At 34.9% G+C, this 22,309-nt stretch overlaps 1 protein-coding gene across 1 annotated transcript in view; it reads right to left on the bottom strand.

The window, feature by feature from the left end:
- Positions 1-22,309, bottom strand: part of Mi-2 (chromodomain-helicase-DNA-binding protein Mi-2 homolog) — a 155,925-nt gene that overhangs the window by 74,945 nt on the left and 58,671 nt on the right. The window contains exons 12-14 of the mRNA XM_089093591.1: positions 15,427-15,607; positions 11,962-12,211; positions 8,392-8,477 (exon numbers count right to left, since the gene is read on the bottom strand). Coding sequence (XP_088949717.1) covers positions 8,392-8,477; positions 11,962-12,211; positions 15,427-15,607 — 517 coding nt within the window. The remainder of the gene's footprint in view (positions 1-8,391; positions 8,478-11,961; positions 12,212-15,426; positions 15,608-22,309) is intronic.

The following is a 22,309-nucleotide window of genomic DNA, read 5'->3' as shown; positions in this document are numbered from 1 at the left end:
TTCAGAAGAGAAGTTCCATAAATAGATAAGGAACTTTTAATCATCAGAACTACAGCCAGCCTGAGACAACCTATCTGGAATATTCTGAAAAGGAAACACTCGCCACTTCAGAAGAGAAGTTCCATAAATAGATAAGGAACTTTTAATCATCAGAACTTCAGCCAGCCTGAGACAACCTATCTTGAATAGTCTGAAAAGGAAACGCTCGCCACTTCAGAAGAGAAGTTCCATAAATAGATAAGGAACTTTTAATCATCAGAACTTCAGCGAGCCTGATACAACCTATCTTGAATAGTCTGAATACGAAACACTCGCCACTTCAGAAGAGAAGTTCCATAAATAGATAAGGAACTTTTAATCATCAGAACTTCAGCCAGCCTGAGACAACCTATCTTGAATAGTCTTAAAAGGAAACGCTCTCCACTTCAGAAGAGAAGTTCCATAAATAGATAAGGAACTTTTAATCATCAGAACTCCAGCCAGCCTGAGACAACCTATCTTGAATAGTCTGAATAAGAAACGCTCACCACTTCAGAAGAGAAGTTCCATAAATAGATAAGGAACTTTTAATCATCAGAACTCCAGCCAGCCTGAGACAACCTATCTTGAATAGTCTGAAAAGGAAACGCTCGCCACTTCAGAAGAGAAGTTACATAATTATATAAGGAACTTTTAATCATCACAACTTCAGCCAGCCTGAGACAACCTATCTTGAATAGTCTGAAAAGGAAACGCTCGCCACTTCAGAAGAGAAGTTCCATAAATAGATAAGGAACTTTTAATCATCAGAACTTCAGCCAGCCTGAGACAACCTATCTTGAATAGTCTGAAAAGTTCTGATCTATTTATGGTGTTGTTCTGGTATGGTTATGGTTTGTGGCTGAAGTTCTGATGATTATAAATAGATAAGGAACTTTTAATCATCAGAACTCCAGCCAGCCTGAGACAACCTATCTTGAATAGTCTGAAAAGGAAACGCTCGCCACTTCAGAAGAGAAGTTCCATAAATAGATAAGGAACTTTTAATCATCAGAACTTCAGCCAGCCTGAGACAACCTATCTTGAATAGTCTGAAAAGGAAACGCTCGCCACTTCAGAAGAGAAGTTCCATAAATAGATAAGGAACTTTTAATCATCAGAACTTCAGCCAGCCTGAGACAACCTATCTTGAATAGTCTGAAAAGTTCTGATCTATTTATGGTTTTAATCATCAGAACTTCAGCCAGCCTGAGACAACCTATCTTGAATAGTCTGAATACGAAACGCTGGAAACAGACTGGCTGGAGTTCTGATGATTAAAAGTTCCTTATCTATTTATGGAACTTCTCTTCTGAAGTGGTGAGCGTTTCGTTTTCAGACTATTCAAGATAGGTTGTCTCAGGCTGGCTGGAGTTCTGATGTTTAAAAGTTCCTTATCTATTTATGGAACTTCTCTTCTGAAGTGGTGAGCGTTTCATTTTCAGACTATTCAAGATAGGTTGTTTCAGGCTGGCTGAAGTTCTGTTGATTAAAAGTTCCTTATCTATTTATGGAACTTCTCTTCTGAAGTGGCGAGAGTTTCGTTTTCAGACTATTCAAGATAGGTTGTCTCAGGCTGGCTGAAGTTCTGATGATTAAAAGTTCCTGATCTATTTATGGAACTTCTCTTCTGAAGTGGTGAGAGTTTCGTTTTCAGACTATTCAAGATAGGTTGTCTCCGGCTGGCTGAAGTTCTGATGATTTAAAGTTCGTGATCTATTTATGGAACTTCTCTTCTGAAGTGGCGAGCGTTTCCTTTTCAGACTATTCAAGATAGGTTGTCTCAGGCTGTCTGAAGTTCTGATGATTAAAAGTTCCTTATCTATTTATGGAACTTCTCTTCTGAAGTGGCGAGCGTTTCCTTTTCAGACTATTCAAGATAGGTTGTCTCAGGCTGGCTGAAGTTCTGATGATTAAAAGTTCCTTATCTATTTATGGAACTTCTCTTCTGAAGTGGCGAGCGTTTCCTTTTCAGACTATTCAAGATAGGTTGTCTCTGGCTGGCTGTAGTTCTGATGATTAAAAGTTCCTTATCTATTTATGGAACTTCTCTTCTGAAGTGGTGAGCGTTTCGTATTCAGACTATTCAAGATAGGTTGTCTCAGGCTGGCTGGAGTTCTGATGATTAAAAGTTCCTTATCTATTTATGGAACTTCTCTTCTGAAGTGGTGAGCGTTTCCTTTTCAGACTATTCAAGATAGTTTGTCTCAGGCTGGCTGAAGTTCTGATGATTAAAAGTTCCTTATCTATTTATGGAACTTCTCTTCTGAAGTGGCGAGTGTTTCGTATTCAGACTATTCAAGATAGGTTGTATCAGGCTCGCTGAAGTTCTGATGATTAAAAGTTCCTTATCTATTTATGGAACTTCTCTTCTGAAGTGGCGAGCGTTTCCTTTTCAGACTATTCAAGATAGGTTGTCTCAGGCTGGCTGAAGTTCTGATGATTAAAAGTTCCTTATCTATTTATGGAAGTTCTCTTCTGAAGTGGAGAGCGTTTCATTTTCAGACTATTCAAGATAGGTTGTCTCAGGCTGGCTGAAGTTCTGATGATTAAAAGTTCCTTATCTATTTATGGAACTTCTCTTCTGAAGTGGCGAGCGTTTCCTTTTCAGACTATTCAAGATAGGTTGTCTCAGGCTGGCTGAAGTTCTGATGATTAAAAGTTCCTTATTTATTTATGGAACTTCTCTTCTGAAGTGGCGAGCGTTTCGTATTCAGACCATTCAAGATAGGTTGTCTCAGGCTGGCTGAAGTTCTGATGATTAAAAGTTCGTTATCTATTTATGGAACTTCTCTTCTGAAGTGGCGAGCGTTTCCTTTTCAGACTATTCAAGATAGGTTGTCTCAGGCTGGCTGAAGTTTTGATGATTAAAAGTTCCTTATCTATTTATGGAACTTCTCTTCTGAAGTGGCGAGCGTTTCCTTTTCAGACTATTCAAGATAGGTTGTCTCAGGCTGGCTGAAGTTCTGATGATTAAAAGTTCCTTATCTATTTATGGAACTTCTCTTCTGAAGTGGCGAGCGTTTCGTATTCAGACTATTCAAGATAGGTTGTCTCAGGCTGGTTGGAGTTCTGATGATTAAAAGTTCCTTATCTATTTATGGAACTTCTCTTCTGAAGTGGCGAGCGTTTCCTTTTCAGACTATTCAAGATAGGTTGTCTCAGGCTGGCTGAAGTACTGATGATTAAAAGTTCCTTATCTATTTATGGAACTTCTCTTCTGAAGTGGCGAGAGTTTCCTCTTCAGACTATTCAAGATAGGTTGTCTCAGGCTGGCTGTAGTTCTGATGATTAAAAGTTCCTTATCTATTTATGGAACTTCTCTTCTGAAGTGGCGAGCGTTTCGTATTCAGACTATTCAAGATAGGTTGTCTCTGGCAGGCTGTAGTTCTGTACGCAACTTTTAATCAACAGAAATACAGCCAGCCTGAAACAACCTATCTTGAATAGTCTGAAAAGTAAACGCTCTCCACTTCAGAAGAGAAGTTCCATAAATAGATAAGGAACTTTTAATCATCAGAACTCCAGCCAGCCTGAGACAACCTATCTTGAATAGTCTGAATACGAAACGCTCACCACTTCAGAAGAGAAGTTCCATAAATAGATAAGGAACTTTTAATCATCAGAACTCCAGCCAGTCTGTTTCCAGCGTTTCGTATTCAGACTATTCAAGATAGGTTGTCTCAGGCTGGCTGAAGTTCTGATGATTAAAACCATAAATAGATCAGAACTTTTCAGACTATTCAAGATAGGTTGTCTCAGGCTGGCTGTAGTTCTGATGATTAAAAGTTCCTTATCTATTTATGGAACTTCTCTTCTGAAGTGGCGAGCGTTTCCTTTTCAGACTATTCAAGATAGGTTGTCTCAGGCTGGCTGTAGTTCTGATGATTAAAAGTTCCTTATCTATTTATGGAACTTCTCTTCTGAAGTGGCGAGCGTTTCCTTTTCAGACTATTCAAGATAGGTTGTCTCAGGCTGGCTGGAGTTCTGATGATTAAAAGTTCCTTATCTATTTATAATCATCAGAACTTCAGCCAGCCTGAGACAACCTATCTTGAATAGTCTGAAAAGGAAACGCTCGCCACTTCAGAAGAGAAGTTCCATAAATAGATAAGGAACTTTTAATCATCAGAACTTCAGCCAGCCTGAGACAACCTATCTTGAATAGTCTGAAAAGGAAACACTCGCCACTTCAGAAGAGAAGTTCCATAAATAGATAATGAACTTTTAATCATCAGAACTTCAGCCAGCCTGAGACAACCTATCTTGAATAGTCTGAAAAGGAAACGCTCGCCACTTCAGAAGAGACGTTCCATAAATAGAAAAGGAACTTATAATCATCAGAACTTCAGCGAGCCTGATACAACCTATCTTGAATAGTCTGAATAGGAAACACTCGCCACTTCAGAAGAGAAGGTCCATAAATAGATAAGGAACTTTTAATCATCAGAACTTCAGCCAGCCTGAGACAACCTATCTTGAATAGTCTGAAAAGGAAACGCTCACCACTTCAGAAGAGAAGTTCCATAAATAGATAAGGAACTTTTAATCATCAGAACTTCAGCCAGCCTGAGACAACCTATCTTGAATAGTCTGAAAACGAAACACTCACCACTTCAGAAGAGAAGTTCCATAAATAGATAAGGAACTTTTAATCATCAGAACTACAGCCAGCCTGAGACAACCTATCTTGAATAGTCTGAAAAGGAAACTCTCTCCACTTCAGAAGAGAAGTTCCATAAATAGATAAGGAACTTTTAATCATCAGAACTTCAGCCAGCCTGAGACAACCTATCTTGAATAGTCTGAAAAGGAAACGCTCGCCACTTCAGAAGAGAAGTTCCATAAATAGATCACGAACTTTTAATCATCAGAACTTCAGCCAGCCTGAGACAACCTATCTTGAATAGTCTGAATACGAAACTCTCGCCACTTCAGAAGAGAAGTTCCATAAATAGATAAGGAACTTTTAATCATCAGAACTTCAGCCAGCCTGAGACAACCTATCTTGAATAGTCTGAATAGGAAACTCTCTCCAATACATATGAGAAGTTCCATAAATAGATAAGGAACTTTTAATCATCAGAACTACAGCCAGCCTGAGACAACCTATCTTGAATAGTCTGAAAAGGAAACGCTCGCCACTTCAGAAGAGAAGTTCCATAAATAGATAAGGAACTTTTAATCATCAGAACTCCAACCAGCCAGAGACAACCTATCTTGAATAGTCTGAATACGAAACGCTCACCACTTCAGAAGAGAAGTTCCATAAATAGATAAGGAACTTTTAATCATCAGAACTTCAGACAGCCTGAGACAACCTATCTTGAATAGTCTGAAAAGGAAACGCTCGCCACTTCAGAAGAGAAGTTCCATAAATAGATAAGGAACTTTTAATCATCAAAACTTCAGCCAGCCTGAGACAACCTATCTTGAATAGTCTGAAAAGGAAACGCTCGCCACTTCAGAAGAGAAGTTCCATAAATAGATCACGAACTTTTAATCATCAGAACTTCAGCCAGCCTGAGACAACCTATCTTGAATAGTCTGAATACGAAACTCTCTCCACTTCAGAAGAGAAGTTCCATAAATAGATAAGGAACTTTTAATCCTCAGAACTTCAGCCAGCCTGAGACAACCTATCTTGAATAGTCTGAAAAGGAAACTCTCGCCACTTCAGAAGAGAAGTTCCATAAATAGATAAGGAACTTTTAATCATCAGAACTACAGCCAGCCTGAGACAACCTATCTTGAATAGTCTGAAAAGGAAACGCTCACCACTTCAGAAGAGAAGTTCCATAAATAGATAATGAACTTTTAATCATCAGAACTCCAGCCAGCCTGAGACAACCTATCTTGAATAGTCTGAAAAGGAAACGCTCACCACTTCAGAAGAGAAGTTCCATAAATAGATAAGGAACTTTTAATCATCAGAACTTCAGCCAGCCTGAGACAACCTATCTTGAATAGTCTGAAAAGGAAACGCTCGCCACTTCAGAAGAGAAGTTCCATAAATAGATCAGGAACTTTTAATCATCAGAACTTCAGCCAGCCTGAGACAACCTATCTTGAATAGTCCGAAAAGGAAACGCTGGCACATACGAATTTAATTTAAATGGGAGAACCCAAATTCAAGGACAAAGATAGCTGGGAAATTATAATGAAAATATAGGGACTAGGGGGTAAGTTGTGTGAACATTTTGAAACGAGAAGACCCATGACATTCTCCTCCTCCCCCTGGCAGCTCCTAAACTGAAGCTGCGATTAACTATGGGTTTTTGCATCGTCAGATCCTGGTATCTAGAATATTTTTAACTTCCTCGCAGATAGTGGAGTTATCGTTGGATGGTAGACATCATACTTGAGGTCTTGCAAAAAAAAGAAAAAAAAAAGAAAGAAAGAAAAGCTTAGTTATTCTGGCTTTTAGCATAGGATTGTAAACTTTACAGCAAACAGTTCGTGGTACCCTACTGTAGAAGTTTCAAGTTTCTATATACAAAAATAAAAAATTTTGCTAGTTTTGCGAGAAGACAGATCACGGATGTGTTTATTATTATTATTATTTTTTTTTCAGGGGCAATCGTATTAAAATAATGGTCCTAGAATATCGGGAGAAGGTGCATTCAAATGAAAATTAAAAGTTTTAGTGCCATTTTTAAGTGACCAAAATGATTGGAGGGCAACTGTTCCCCCTCCCACGCCCATTTTTTCCAAAGTTTTCCGATTAAAATTTTGAGATAGCCATTTTGTTCAGTATGGTTCAAAGATCAAATACCTATGTTTTTGGGTAAAATGACCCCCCACAGTCCGTGGGAAGAGGCCTGTAAGTTATAGAATTTGCCCAGTGTTTACATATAGTATTTGTTATAGAGAAGTATAGACATTTTTCGGGGGCGGGGGGGGATTGTGTGCTTGGGGTGGATCTTCATAGGGAGAATCTTCCTTGGGGAGGGAAATTCCTGGGGCGGAGGGTGAATTTCCTATGGGACATTTTACACTAGGGGGATTTGACAGAATTCCTACAAGACATTCATTTCAATTGTCTTAAATTCTCTTTGCAAACTCAATTTTGTAGGTGGAGATGTTCTGGGGGAAATATCCAAGGGCTATTTTCCACGTGTTTTGATTTCTGGGGGGGGGGGGAAACTACGTAAGGGGGCATTTCTGGAGAGATCGAGAAAAAAGTGATTAGAGATTATAAGTCTTTTTCAAATGAAAGTATGCTAAGGATAATTTTTCCGGCTGAATCGTCCGCAAGAAATTTTACGGGGAGGGGGGATTTTCAGCGAGGGTTGAACTGTCTGAAGGGAACTTGACGGAGAGGAGGAGGGTGCACTTTATGTTGGATGAAATTTCCGCGGAGGAGTTTCCCGTGAGAGAGAGAGAGAGAGAGAGAGAGAGAGAGAGAGAGAGAGAGAGAGAGAGAGAGAGAGAGAGAGAGAGAGAGAGAGAGAGAGAGAGAGAGAGAGAGAGAGAGAGAGAGAGAGAGAGAGAGAGAGAGAGAGAGAGAGAGAGAGAGAGAGAGAGAGAGAGAGAGAGAGAGAGAGAGAGAGAGAGAGAGAGAGAGAGAGAGAGAGAGAGAGAGAGAGAGAGAGAGAGAGAGAGAGAGAGAGAGAGAGAGAGAGAGAGAGGGAGAGGGAGAGAGAGAAAGAGAGAGAGAGAGAGGGGGGAGAGAGGGGGGGAGAGAGAGGGGGAGGGGAGAGAGAGAGGGGGAGAGACAGAGAGAAAGGGAGAGACAGAGAGAGAGGGGGGAGAGAGAGGGGGAGAGAGAGAGGGGGAGAGAGAGGAAGAGAGAGAGAGAGGGGAGAGAGAGAGAGGGGGAGAGAGAGGAAGAGAGATAGAGAGAGAGAGGAAGAGAGAGAGAGAGAGGAAGAGAGAGAGAGAGAGGGGGGAGAGATAGAGGGGGGAGAGATAGAGGGGGGAGAGGGAGAGAGAGGGGGGAGAGAGGGAGAGAGAGAGGTGGGGGAGGTATATTCCATGTAGGTTGAGCCAGATTTACCTGCATTATTTGAAAAACGACCAGAAATTAAATAAAAAAAGTAGTTTTTTTTTAACTGAAAGTTAGGCGCAACATAAAAACTCAAAACAAATAGAAATTATTCTGAATATGAAGGGTTGCCCCGTCCTTAATACCTTGCTCTTTACGCTAAAGCTTGACTGTTTGTCCCAATTTCTTAAGAACGGCTGCTGAAACACAAGGGACGTTTAATTAGAATAGGAAGCTTTTTTAAAAGTGGTAACGTTCTTTGACTAGTAATCAGTATTCATTGCTACTCCTCTCTATCTTCCCTTCTCCCTCTCTTAATGAATTTGTAGTACTTTGAATCTGTATTCAAGCAATAGATATAATGAAGCAGAGTGAAAAAAACTTACCAAGAAAGGTCCTGGGCAATGTCCTTCTTTGTATAATGAATAGAGGAAAACGATCGTTTGAATTGTTTTTCCGAGGCCCATTTCATCTAAAATAAATGAAAAGCGCTAATTAGACATTATTCTTACAAGATAAGAAAATAGGAAACTGAATAGAAGGGAATCTTTAGTAATCCAGGTAATTTAACGTCGTATCCAGGGGGAGGCTTACTGGTTTTAACCCCCCCCCCCCCCGAAATTCGTGTCCGACTCGATAAAATATAAGAAAATTGCATATAAATAAATTTTTGATACGTTATGTTTCTTCTTAAACTTTAAAGTTTCACATGAATCAAAATCTACTAGCACAAACGATAATACAGTGTTAGCCAGTAGAAGTAGAAAACATTCAGAACAAGTCTAAACTGCACCTAATTTGAAATTTGGATTTAAATCGAAGTTTTTTTTTAATCTGACACGACATTAAATGCAAGAAACTTTTGTTTTCAATTCTTTTTTAGACTCTGAAACACTTAGGATTAGGCTATCTTTGATAGCTTCTCCATTCAGGGCCAACCCTATTTATTGTTAGACAAGAACACGATTTTGGCTATCGTTACCTTTCATCCCTAAAACACGACATAACCCTCTTAAACTTAATTTCATTATATCTCTGAAAAATAGGATCAAGCCACATTTCTATACAGCTAATTTCTCACGTACCATCATTCAGTGGCCGGCGTTTACCGGAAAATAAGGCTTTCCAAACTTGAGAATTTTATTTGAGTTTTTTTTTCCATAGGGGGAAGAAATTTTGATACTTGTGTATTATGCGCCACTCACTCAAGTTTACGCTGTGTGTAAAACTCGAGAATAAACAGGTTTTTATTTAGTTTCTTCGTTACTTTAGAAAGCAATTTGGTTTACAGATTTGCACATTAGGGGGGGGGAGGGGTAAATGAAAGCGGGTCTGCATACAAAATATGTTAGGTACAATTATTCTACTAAGTAAATTGTTTTCTAACTTCAAACCGTCCAAATACTTTACCCCCTCCCCCCTTATGTGCAAATATATAGCCCAAACTATATATTTCCCATATATTCTGTCACTTATCTTTGTCTTGTCTCGCGCTAAGCTGAAATCAGCTAACGAAGAAACCGGTTTATTCTCGAGTTTTACACAGCGTAAACTTGAGTGAGTGGTGCATAATACCCAAGTACCGAAATTACTGTCCCCTACGGAAAAAAACAACAACAAAAAACAACCGCCTTATTTTCCACGGGGGGGGGGGGCAAACGCTTAAAACCCCGTCATTCAAATAAATACCTAGAACTGTAAAAAACTAAAACTTTTTCACATGCTCACCAATGGTGTGCGTAGCGCAGGTACCGATCTCCTGATTTTCTGCCTCTGGCCAGAAGTGCTAAAACTATCCTTACACAATTCCTCTGGTGAATATCCAGCAAATCTTCCTCAATCTTTGAAGCAGCCACATTTCACAGTCATACGTGAAAAATGTCATTACCGTGGCTTACAATATTATACGTGAAAAATGTCTTTGCCGTGGCTTACAATATCATACGTGAAAAATGTCATTACCGTGGCTTACAATATCATACGTGAAAAATGTCATTACCGTGGCTTACAATATCATACGTCGAAAATGTCATTAGCGTGGCTTACAATATCATACTCGAAATATGTCATTACCGTGACTTACAATATCATACGTGAAAAATGTCATTACCGAGACTTACAATATCATACGTGAAAAAAAGCATTACCGTGGCTTACAATATCATACGTGAAAAATGTCATTACCGTGGCTTACAATATCCTAATCTCGGTTTGAAAGCTTCTTACTCTTCGAAAGGTTCTTCAATCATAAAAAATACCCTATATATTTTTTAATAATTATAAAAAAAATTTATATAAATGGTAGAATTCCCGTAATTATTCCCTACACTTCCATCGGTGGTTCATCAATGTAAGAAAAATAACATTCGCCTAATTTATAATTAATGTGAGATGTACAAAGAAGAAGGGAATGTCCATGCCCCTGACCCTCTGAATACTAATGTTTCAGCAAATTTTCCATTATTATCTCATATTTTCCGTACAATTCAGGATGTCCACTTTTTAAGTGTTTTCCCCTTCTGCGTACCTGCCAGGTCATAGCTATCGAAAACTTTATGCAAAACAACTCACTACCCTATATTTATTAAACAGCAAACTGGTGTATCGCCAAAAAGATTGCTGAAATACTTGACTATATTTGGGCTGTACAATCCTTTGGTTTTGTCTAAACAAAAAAGGTTCAAATTGTTGATCTTCACGATCCAGTGTGGCAATAAAGGAGAGAATTTACGCAATGAGAAAGATGCTACTATTTGTATAATAACCGACATCAAATCGTAGAGAATCTATTTTGCAATCGCAAAAAGTGTTTCCATTTTGATGTCCTTGGTACTTCACGGGAATTCAATAACTTAAAGGATCACCCTATTTCGCCCGTCATAAACTTTTTTTTTTTTTTTTTTTGACAAACTATTTAGAATTGATTGAGCAGTCTTGCCATAGCTTGTAGAGCTTAGATAAGAGATCCGAATAAACGAGATCCGAAGAAAACTAAAAGCCGATATCTACTTTCCCAGAAATCCTAGGAAAGACATTTAGCTTCTCTCATTCTGTGCCAAAAACAGAGATATTTAGTTTTAATTAGACTGGCATCATAAGAAAGTGCGAATTTTGTCGTTTTGATTGAAGAGAGCAGATTTTCGTTTCAGAGTTCAAGAAAAGGCAGTCGCAGAAAACACTCTAGCATATCTCTTTGGAAAACGTTAGAAATCAGTTCAAAAGTAGTATCATTGGAGTAATTTAACAGGCTTGGGAGTTCTCTGTTGTGCTACCCGTCTTGATTGAAAACCTTGCCGATACAGGATGCATATTATTTATGCTGTGTGTACATTGAATAGACAGCACTTTGCTTAACAATTAGAAGAATATTATACGTTCTCTTTATTTTAAATTACCCTCTGGTTTGCTCTTCGACCTGTTGACAAGTTTAGGTTCTCCAGTCAATTTTACCAAAACTTGGAGTTCCCTGTGGTGCTGGGAAAATCCAATAATGGGACATTTGTCTTTGAGAAGGTTAACCGACGCTGAGACTCACAAAATTATTTTTAAGATATCAAATTTTCTTAACTAAGCAAAAGAAAAATATCATTCTACAAAAATTAATAAACGCAGCAGTGGATGAAATACTAGCATATTTACTAATGGTTAAAACCTCATTTGATCTATTCAAAACAAAATTACGGATTGGTCGCCAAGAATCAAAGTATAGTATTAATATTTTCCGAGTCTTAGAACCATATAGTCTATAATAGATTTGTGTTGCGAATACCGCAACACTATCTTTTTGGGATCTGAGACGAACAAACGTTTTTTGTTTTTTTTTAATCCATTTTGTGTATGTATTGGCCAAATTGGTAAAAAGTGTGTTTTAGGTTACTATTTTTAATTCTTCCAAAGCCTCCCCCCCCCCCACCCTAAATTCAAGTCTGTATGTAAACATATACACAAATACTAACCAGCAAGGATAGTATCGGTATCATTATTCCATGAATGCCGAAGCCAATTGAGGCCTTCCATTTGGTAAGGATGGAGGATCATGCCGTTGCTGCCAGCTATGTACCCAGGTTGGACTTCAAGTTTCTTGTTAAGGCTAGTAGTTGGGCTTTCAGGGGGCGGTTTGTAACGGCGTTGTCTTTGTTCTTCATCCTTTTCACCTTTCTTCCTCTTCTTCTTTTTAGATTCGAAGCCACAAGCAAATCTCAAGTCCTTGAAAAAAAAAAAAGCATAATAATTTGGAATAATTAAACAAAACCATACAAGCAGAGGGCACCCTGCTGCCCTCTGCAAAAAAACAAGTTTTTTTTTAACTGAAAGTAAGGAGCGACATTAAAACTTAAAACGGACAGAAATTATTCCGTATATGAAAGGGGCTGTCCCATCCTCAATGCCGCGCTGTTTGCGCTAAAGTTTGACTCTTTGTAGAGTTTTTTACATCTAAAGACATAATTATTTTATATTTAAAATATACTGAACAAATTGTCTATTTAAAAATTTCGATAATATAATTCTGGTAAAAAAATGGGCGGGGGAGGGGGCCCAGTTGTCCTCCAATCTTTCGTCACTTAAAAAGGGCATTAGAACTTTTAATTTCCGTTCAAATGAGCCATACCCCGATATTCCAGGACTACTGGGTCGATAAGATCACCCCTGGAAAAAAAACAAAAAAAAACAAAAAACACGCATTTTTGCAAACAGGAGTTTGAAGCCTCTATAGAAGGGTTCTCTTATATGCTGAATCTAATGGTGTGATTTTCATTAAGATTCTATGAAGTTTAAAGGGTGTTTCCCCTTTTTTCGAAAATAAGGCAAATTTTCTTAGGCATGTAATCTTTGATGGGTAAGACTAAACTTAATGAAATTTATATATTTGAAATTATCATAAAAATGCGATTCTTTTGATATATCTATTGGTATCAAAATTCCGTTTTTTAGTTTCGGTTACTATTGAGCCGAACAAGAAACAATAGCAATTGGAAACAAATCACCCATATTACAAACAACAAGGAAAATAATATCGCAAGGAATTTATGAAACTAAGTACCCTTGATTCACCCTTACCTGACCATTAGTTAAAAATCAAAACACAACAAGTCAGAAAACAAGTTTTGAGAAACAGTAATATAGAGTTACAAGATTATACAGAAAATTACAAGTAATGAATACAAAATATTTTATCTACAGAAGTCTTAGACTTCACCAATCGATGCATCAAGGTCAAAACCCATAGGTGATACATAAGGCCCAAAACTATGGGTAATCTCAAAAATGGCTTTTAGTGTTAGACGTATAGCATTTGTTTTGTAAAAACCTCGAAAATGACAATGTACAAATTTTTGCGGAAAATTATCGGGATATAAATATTAGTATAGACTAGTGCAAGCCATGGCCTTTCAAATTTTTTTGTAAAATTTAAGAGGTGGAACTGCACTGTCATATTGTTTGAACATCACCGTTTTTGGCACAAAAAGAGCCTAATTTTCAATAGAAAAAAAAAAAAATCTAAGACAGTCAATCAATTTAAAGACGTCAAAAAGATTTTATGAAATCCAATAATTTCAGCGACATGCCACCTCATCGTGGCTCATTTCATACCTAAGTATTTAATCGAAGTCTATACATAACGACTACATTTTAACGGTTATAATTTAGCAGTTGCTATAATTTAAAAGTTTTAGTAAAGTTGGTTGAGATGCTTAAATTATTCTGTGAATTTTTCGCCAAATGGAGGAGGGATTAAGACTCTACCCGCCTCTCTCCTTCAGGATTGTAATTTATGTAAGGGACTATATTTTTTTGTGCTGATCAACATTGCATAACAGTTTCCCGCATTGGTGAGGCTTGAGTGTTTGTTCGTTTGAGTTCATTAGTATAGCGTCAAATGTATCCCCCCAAGAACTTAGAAGTCCATCTTTGTTCGAAATTAAGGATGTAAATCCATCCGTGACTTTTTGTTTACACTGATAATATTTGGCAACATCAGGAGCTGTCACTCTTCTTGAAGAGGAAGAGTTTTACTTTAAAATGTAAAACCATTGTCGGGTGGCCGAAAGCCCTATCCTGAAATTTTGATATTTTTTACAAGCAGAAAATATCCATCCCAGATATTATGTTTAAGAATGAAAAACTTTGCCTACCAAAATACTTGACTCATAATGTGGTGTAATACTCGCTCATACCAAGCACTAGAAATTAAAAAAATTAGCACTGAAATCTTTCGGGATCAACATATTTATCTATTTATGTCTTGTCATTGCACCATAACTGTCTTTAGAATCCAAAATTAGACTATAAATTAAACCTAGAACTCTAAACTGAAAAAAAACCCTCGTCATCCTGAATTCAGGTCCGGTGTTTAGAAAGACAGTATCATTCTCACACGAAGTTAAGTCACCGTTGAAACGGTTTTCGCATAACAAAGTAAACAATTTACTCCCGTTTACAATGGCTAAACACTAGCCCCCCTTACTGTTACCCCCAGAAAATAACATTTAAAGGAAATAATATGAATATGCTTCAGCTTCAATTAATTTGAAACCACATTATTTTATTTGGAAAAATAACACCATGCTTGTCCAATATATTTTTTTTTTTTTTTTTTTTTTTTTTTTTTTTTTATAGATCTGCATGATTTTTATTATCAGCTTGCTACACCGTTTAAACTAAACTTTCTCAAAAAAGTGCAAAAGGAATCTTTAAATAATACCATGCTCGTCCAGTTTAAAAATTAAACCTTTTGCTGAGGTAAGTATGAGTTATGAGCTAGCTACTCAGTTTCTGCTAAAAACATTTCAGAAAAGCGATTAAATTCTTAAATAATACCATGCTCGTTCAATTTAAAAATTTTACCTTTTACTGAGCTCAGTATAAGTTTTCTTATAAGCTTGCTACACAGTCTCTATTAACTTTTTTTCAGACACACGACATTGTAATCTTTGCATAATAACGCAAATAACACCGTACTCGTTCAATTAAAAAAATATTTATCTTTTGCTGAGCTCAATATGAGTAATCTTATGACAGTTTCTATTAAATTTGTCAGAAACTCAACATGGAAATATTCACATAATAACATAAAATAATACCTTGCTCGATCAAATTAAAATTAATATCTCTTGCCGAGGGCAATATGAGTTATCTTCTGAGCTTGCTACACAATTGCTACTAAATTTTCTCTGAAAAGCAAAATAGAAATCTTATTTCTTAATTAAGAAAATAAATAAAGACTAATAATGGAAACTGTCTTTTTGTCATTGCCAGAAGATACTCAAGGAAAAAAGTCGGGAGTTTCATGCAGATTTCATGTTTATGAAGATAAAACCTGCTATGACATCCGAACCATTATAAAAAAAAGAAGAGAAAAAGTACTTCCCCACCTCCAATCATTCAAAAACAAAACCCTTTTAAGATTTCATTTCACTTACGTGATATTCGTCGATTGCGGACTTCAACTCAGGTATATCTCTGTTTTCTTCCTCCCAAGTGGCCAGATCATATGCTAATTCTCTCCATTTTACCAAATACTGTAGACCTTCCTTAACAGAACGATGATTAATAACTCTATGTGCCACTAACCAATCAGGACGGACACCATACTGGTAATACCTATAAATAACAAGCACACTAAATTTTTCTGCAATAATAGATTTATTAATGTTCTTATTTTTTATAGACTTATTTATTTATCACTGTCCTACTAGCCAATCAGGACGGACACCATACTGGTAATACCTATAAATAACAAGCACACTAAATTTTTCTGCAATAATAGATTTATTAATGTTCTTATTTTTTATAGACTTATTTATTTATCACTGTCCTACTAGCCAATCAGGACGGACACCATACTGGTAATACCTATAAATAACAAACACTAAATTTTCTACAATAATAGATTTATTTATGTTCTTATTTTTTATAGACTTATTTATTTATCACTGTCCCACTAGCCAATCAGGACGGACACCATACTGGTAATACCTATAAATAACAAGCACACTAAATTTTTCTGCAATAATAGATTTATTTATGTTCTTATTTTTTATACTTATTTATTTATCACTGTCCCACTAGCCAATCAGGACGGACACCATACTGGTAATACCTATAAATAACAAACACACTAAATGTTTCTGCAATAATAGATTTATTAATGTTCTTATTTTTTATAGACTTATTTATTTATCACTGTCCCACTAGCCAATCAGGACGGACACCATACTGGTAATACCTATAAATAACAAGCACACTAAATTTTTCTGCAATAATAGATTTATTAATGTTCTTATTTTTTATAGACTTATTTATTTATGACTGTCCCACTAGCCAATCAGGACGGACACCATACTAGTAATAACTATAAATAACAAGCACACTAAATTTTTCTGCAATAATAGATTTATTAATGTTCTTATTTTTTATAGACTTATTTATTTATCACTGTCCCACTAGCCAATCAGGACGGACACCATACTAGTAATAACTATAAATAACAAGCACACTAAATTTTTCTGCAATAATAGATTTATTTATGCTTTTATTTTTTATAGACTTATTTATTTATTACTGTCCCACTAGCCAATCAGGACGGACACCATACTAGTAATAGCTATAAATAACAAGCACACTAAATTTTTCTGCAATAATAGATTTATTTATGTTCTTATTTTTTATAGACTTATTTATTTATCACTGTCCCACTAGCCAATCAGGACGGACACCATACTAGTAATAACTATAAATAACAAGCAAACTAAATTTTTCTGCAATAATAGATTTATTAATGTTCTTATTTTTTATAGACTTATTTATTTATCACTGTCCCACTAGCCAATCAGGACGGACACCATACTAGTAATAACTATAAATAACAAGCACACTAAATTTTTCTGCAATAATAGATTTATTTATGGTCTTATTTTTTATAGACTTATTTATTTATTACTGTCCCACTAGCCAATCAGGACGGACACCATACTATTAATACCTATAAATAACAAGCAACACTAAATTTTTCTGCAATAATAGATTTATTAATGTTCTTATTTTTGCAGACTTATTTATTTATCACTGTCCCACTAGCCAATCAGGACGGACACCATACTAGTAATAGCTATAAATAACAAGCACACTAAATTTTTCTGCAATAATAGATTTATTTATGTTCTTATTTTTTATAGACTTATTTATTTATCACTGTCCCACTAGCCAATCAGGACGGACACCATACTAGTAATAACTATAAATAACAAGCAAACTAAATTTTTCTGCAATAATAGATTTATTAATGCTCTTATTTTTTATAGACTTATTTATTTATTACTGTCCCACTAGCCAATCAGGACGGACACCATACTAGTAATAACTATAAATAACAAGCACACTAAATTTTTCTGCAATAATAGATTTATTTATGCTTTTATTTTTTATAGACTTATTTATTTATTACTGTCCCACTAGCCAATCAGGACGGACACCATACTAGTAATAACTATAAATAACAAGCACACTAAATTTTTCAGCAATAATAGATTTATTAATGTTCTTATTTTTTATAGACTTATTTATTTATCACTGTCCCACTAGCCAATCAGGACGGACACCATACTAGTAATAACTATAAATAACAAGCACACTAAATTTTTCTGCAATAATAGATTTATTTATGGTTTTATTTTTTATAGACTTATTTATTTATTACTGTCCCACTAGCCAATCAGGACGGACACCATACTAGTAATAGCTATAAATAACAAGCACACTAAATTTTTCTGCAATAATAGATTTATTTATGTTCTTATTTTTTATAGACTTATTTATTTATCACTGTCCCACTAGCCAATCAGGACGGACACCATACTAGTAATAACTATAAATAACAAGCACACTAAATATTTCTGCAATAATAGATTTATTAATGTTCTTATTTTTTATAGACTTATTTATTTATCACTGTCCCACTAGCCAATCAGGACGGACACCATACTAGTAATAACTATAAATAACAAGCACACTAAATTTTTCTGCAATAATAGATTTATTAATGTTCTTATTTTTTATAGACTTATTTATTTATTACTGTCCCACTAGCCAATCAGGACGGACACCATACTATTAATACCTATAAATAACAAGCAACACTAAATTTTTCTGCAATAATAGATTTATTAATGCTCTTATTTTTTATAGACTTATTTATTTATGACTGTCCCACTAGCCAATCAGGACGGACACCATACTAGTAATAACTATAAATAACAAGCACACTAAATTTTTCTGCAATAATAGATTTATTTATGTTTTTATTTTTTATAGACTTATTTATTTATTACTATCCCACTAGCCAATCAGGACGGACACCATACTGGTAATAACTATAAATAACAAGCACACTAAATTTTTCTGCAATAATAGATTTATTTATGTTCTTATTTTTTATAGACTTATTTATTTATCACTGTCCCACTAGCCAATCAGGACGGACACCATACTAGTAATAACTATAAATAACAAGCACACTAAATTTTTCAGCAATAATAGATTTATTAATGTTCTTATTTTTTATAGACTTATTTATTTATCACTGTCCCACTAGCCAATCAGGACGGACACCATACTAGTAATAACTATAAATAACAAGCACACTAAATTTTTCTGCAATAATAGATTTATTAATGTTCTTATTTTTTATAGACTTATTTATTTATTACTGTCCCACTAGCCAATCAGGACGGACACCATACTAGTAATAACTATAAATAACAAGCACACTAAATTTTTCTGCAATAATAGATTTATTAATGTTATTATTTTTTATAGACTTATTTATTTATTACTGTCCCACTAGCCAATCAGGACGGACACCATACTAGTAATAACTATAAATAACAAGCACACTAAATTTTTCTGCAATAATAGATTTATTTATGTTTTTATTTTTTATAATTATTTATTTATTACTGTCCCACTAGCCAATCAGGACGGACACCATACTAGCAATAACTATAAATAACAAGCACACTAAATTTTTCTGCAATAATAGATTTATTAATGTTCTTATTTTTTATAGACTTATTTATTTATTACTGTCCCACTAGCCAATCAGGACGGACACCATACTAGTAATAACTATAAATAACAAGCACACTAAATTTTTCTGCAATAATAGATTTATTTATGTTTTTATTTTTTATAGACTTATTTATTTATTACTATCCCACTAGCCAATCAGGATGGACACCATACTGGTAATAACTATAAATAACAAGCACACTAAATTTTTCTGCAATAATAGATTTATTTATGTTCTTATTTTTTATAGACTTATTTATTTATCACTGTCCCACTAGCCAATCAGGACGGACACCATACTAGTAATAACTATAAATAACAAGCACACTAAATTTTTCTGCAATAATAGTTTTATTTATGTTCTTATTTTTTATACTTATTTATTTATCACTGTCCGACTAGCCAATCAGGACGAACATCATACTGGTAATGCCTATGAATAAAAAGTAGCTCCAAATTTTTTTGCAACAAAACATTTATTTATCTGCTCATTTATTTACAGATTTATCTATTTATGTATGTGCCACAAGCCAATCAGGACAGATACCATACTGGTAATGCCTATAAATAACAAGCAACACTAAATTGTTTTGTGAAATAGTTTCCTAAGAATAATTTTAGTTTGTATTTGAAAACGGCCATGATCTCCAGGAACAAGTTGACAATTTAAGAACTGGTGCACATTTTAGTAGGAAAAGATTACACACCACGTAGAAGGAAAAACTTAATTCACAGAATTTTGATTAGAGGAAAGACAATTTTACAGTAGTTATAGCAAGGGTTGCCGTTTGTTTAAAGAAATCAAAGATACAGGCAAGACAAGTCTTAAAAAAGAACTTAGAAAAATAAATAATTAATCTGATAATCAAACTCAATTAATAACACTGGAATTAGGCTCAAATTATTAGCAATTATACTATAGTTATCAAATGACTAGCTTTAATTCCTATATTTCTTTCTTCTTCTTTTTTTTTTGGGGGGGGGGGGGTCAAGATACTAAAAAGATTAAGGAATGATGAACTAGAAGACTCAATTTGCATTATTAACATCATTTCTCTGAGTCTGTGGAATAGTCTTTGCGGATGTGAGCAAGGATGAGTTCCAATGAAAGAAGGAGTTAATTTGAGGATGGTTACGATGGTCTACTTCTGTCTGGCTTAACTTCAACATCACCAAAGTGTGCAAGTCACGATTGGTAACTTTATATTTCAAATTAATAAAATAATATCGTTTCAGGATACCCCATAGTTTTGTTCAATTTCATTATTTTTGTCATATTTTGTAAGTCTTTTTTTTTCTCTTCTTATTTAAAGTTATTTTGTTCAACATTATTATTTTGATAACATAACGTATTCTGATATGGGTCAATAGTTTTTTAATACATTTATTCTTATTATTATGGGAATATTTAAAGGCAAATAAGGTCAAAAGTATGATTGATAGTGGATTAAATTTCCAGGGGAGGGGGGGGGGTCAATGAAATACGTGTGACGGTGATAAATTCAAGTACTTTAAATGTGTTAATAGGTGCTAATATCTTCATTAGAATGAAATGACTTGGTTATAAAGAGAGCTAAAGATAAAGCACTGTATATAAAAAATACATTAAGATCACGGCTCAGTGATTTTCTGCTACTAGATTCTCGGCGCGTACAAACAGCTACTCCCATTTAATCTGCCATCAGCGGTCCAGTGCATTACCCTGGAACACGTATTTTCGCAGAAATTTTCTCAAAATGCCTTTGAAACTAACTCGAGACTTCGAAACCAACTTGTAATTCCTATAAACATCTAATAATAACATTGCACTACTAATTACCGATTTTTATATACGTATTGGAATAAATTAATTTCAAATTAGATTCTTTAAAATTTAGTGTTCCAAAGGTGAAGCCAAGTTTCGCGTTCAAGAGAATCTGACTTGTCTACCCGTTTAAATGTTCTCCGGAGCACTTGCATCTCGGTCCGGCTTCGTATAATGGTTGAGATAGAGAATGATCACACTGCATTATATTTATATGCAGTGAGATAAAGCGAGAGGGGCACATATACAGCGAACTAGGTCTTAAAGTGAAATTATGTTGTCTTCCTTTATCCCATTGGGGTCGTTGACGCCCATTCCCCGATCTCCTGGAGGCATCAAAGCACTTGATACGATTGTCCCGAACCTAGGACTAAAAGTCAAAAGCCAATGCAATAGCCAAGGAACAGCTGAGGTCATAATTTAATTTATTGGTACTTATGCAGATGCGTATATCGTCATTTAAGATAGGCTTCTCTACTCATTAATTTATAAAACATTAAGAAAAATGTTTCAAAGAAAATTAAAACACTTATCAAAACTAAAACGAGTAAAGTTTTTAATTTTACTTCCATCAATATAGATAGAATATCCCTGTTTGATTCCACATTGAACAAGATGCAACATACTACATTTCTGCTAAGGAATTGGTGGGGAAATGCCTCGTGTCGCTTTAGTCCTCCAGTTATAAAGATAGAAAATTCATGCATGGACCTGGTTTAAACAGTGTGTAACCTGCTTACCTTTGTGCTGAAAAATTGGACGGGCCTATAGTCCACTTAGATTCTCCTTTCCCAATTCCCTCCCCCCAATAAAAAAACATGAATAATTACATATAAACGCACCCTTTTTGTTTATTACAATAGTAAACAAGTTAGATAAGAAAGAAACAAGAAAAAAAAACCAAATGTAATATCCCTAAAGTCCCACTACTTCTGTCAAAAAACGGAGAGATGCAAACAACAAATTTCATTGCAGCTTATATAATAGTAGAATATATAATTGAAGCTTATATAATAGATTTTAATAATAGTAATGTTGGCAAAATCCTCTTTTTCGTCATTTTGCTCTGCATATTACCGACTTTATTTGTGCCGTTTGCTACTGATTTTTTTTACTGGTTCTAAATTTCAATAATGTTCATTTTATCTTTTTCGACAGAAATGTTTTATAGATATTTTAGGTTTGACGTATACTGTTGTTTTAGTGCTCGTGAAGCGTATAACGGTAATAAATTTTAACTCGATTGTATATATATATCGATTGTAAATGTGTATATATATCGATTGTGTATATATATCGATATCGTGTATGTGTATATACATCGATTTTAAATATTAACTCAATATATATATATATATATATATATATATATATATATATATATATATATATATATATATATATATATATATATATATATATATATATATATA

This window comes from Artemia sp. Qi Xiang Cuo, chromosome 8, assembly GCF_049724085.1.
Source record: "Artemia sp. Qi Xiang Cuo chromosome 8, ASM4972408v1, whole genome shotgun sequence".
Lineage (NCBI taxonomy): Eukaryota > Metazoa > Arthropoda > Branchiopoda > Anostraca > Artemiidae > Artemia > Artemia sp. Qi Xiang Cuo.
Note: the sequence above shows the minus strand (reverse complement) of the source record. Positions and strands in the feature narration are given on the sequence as shown.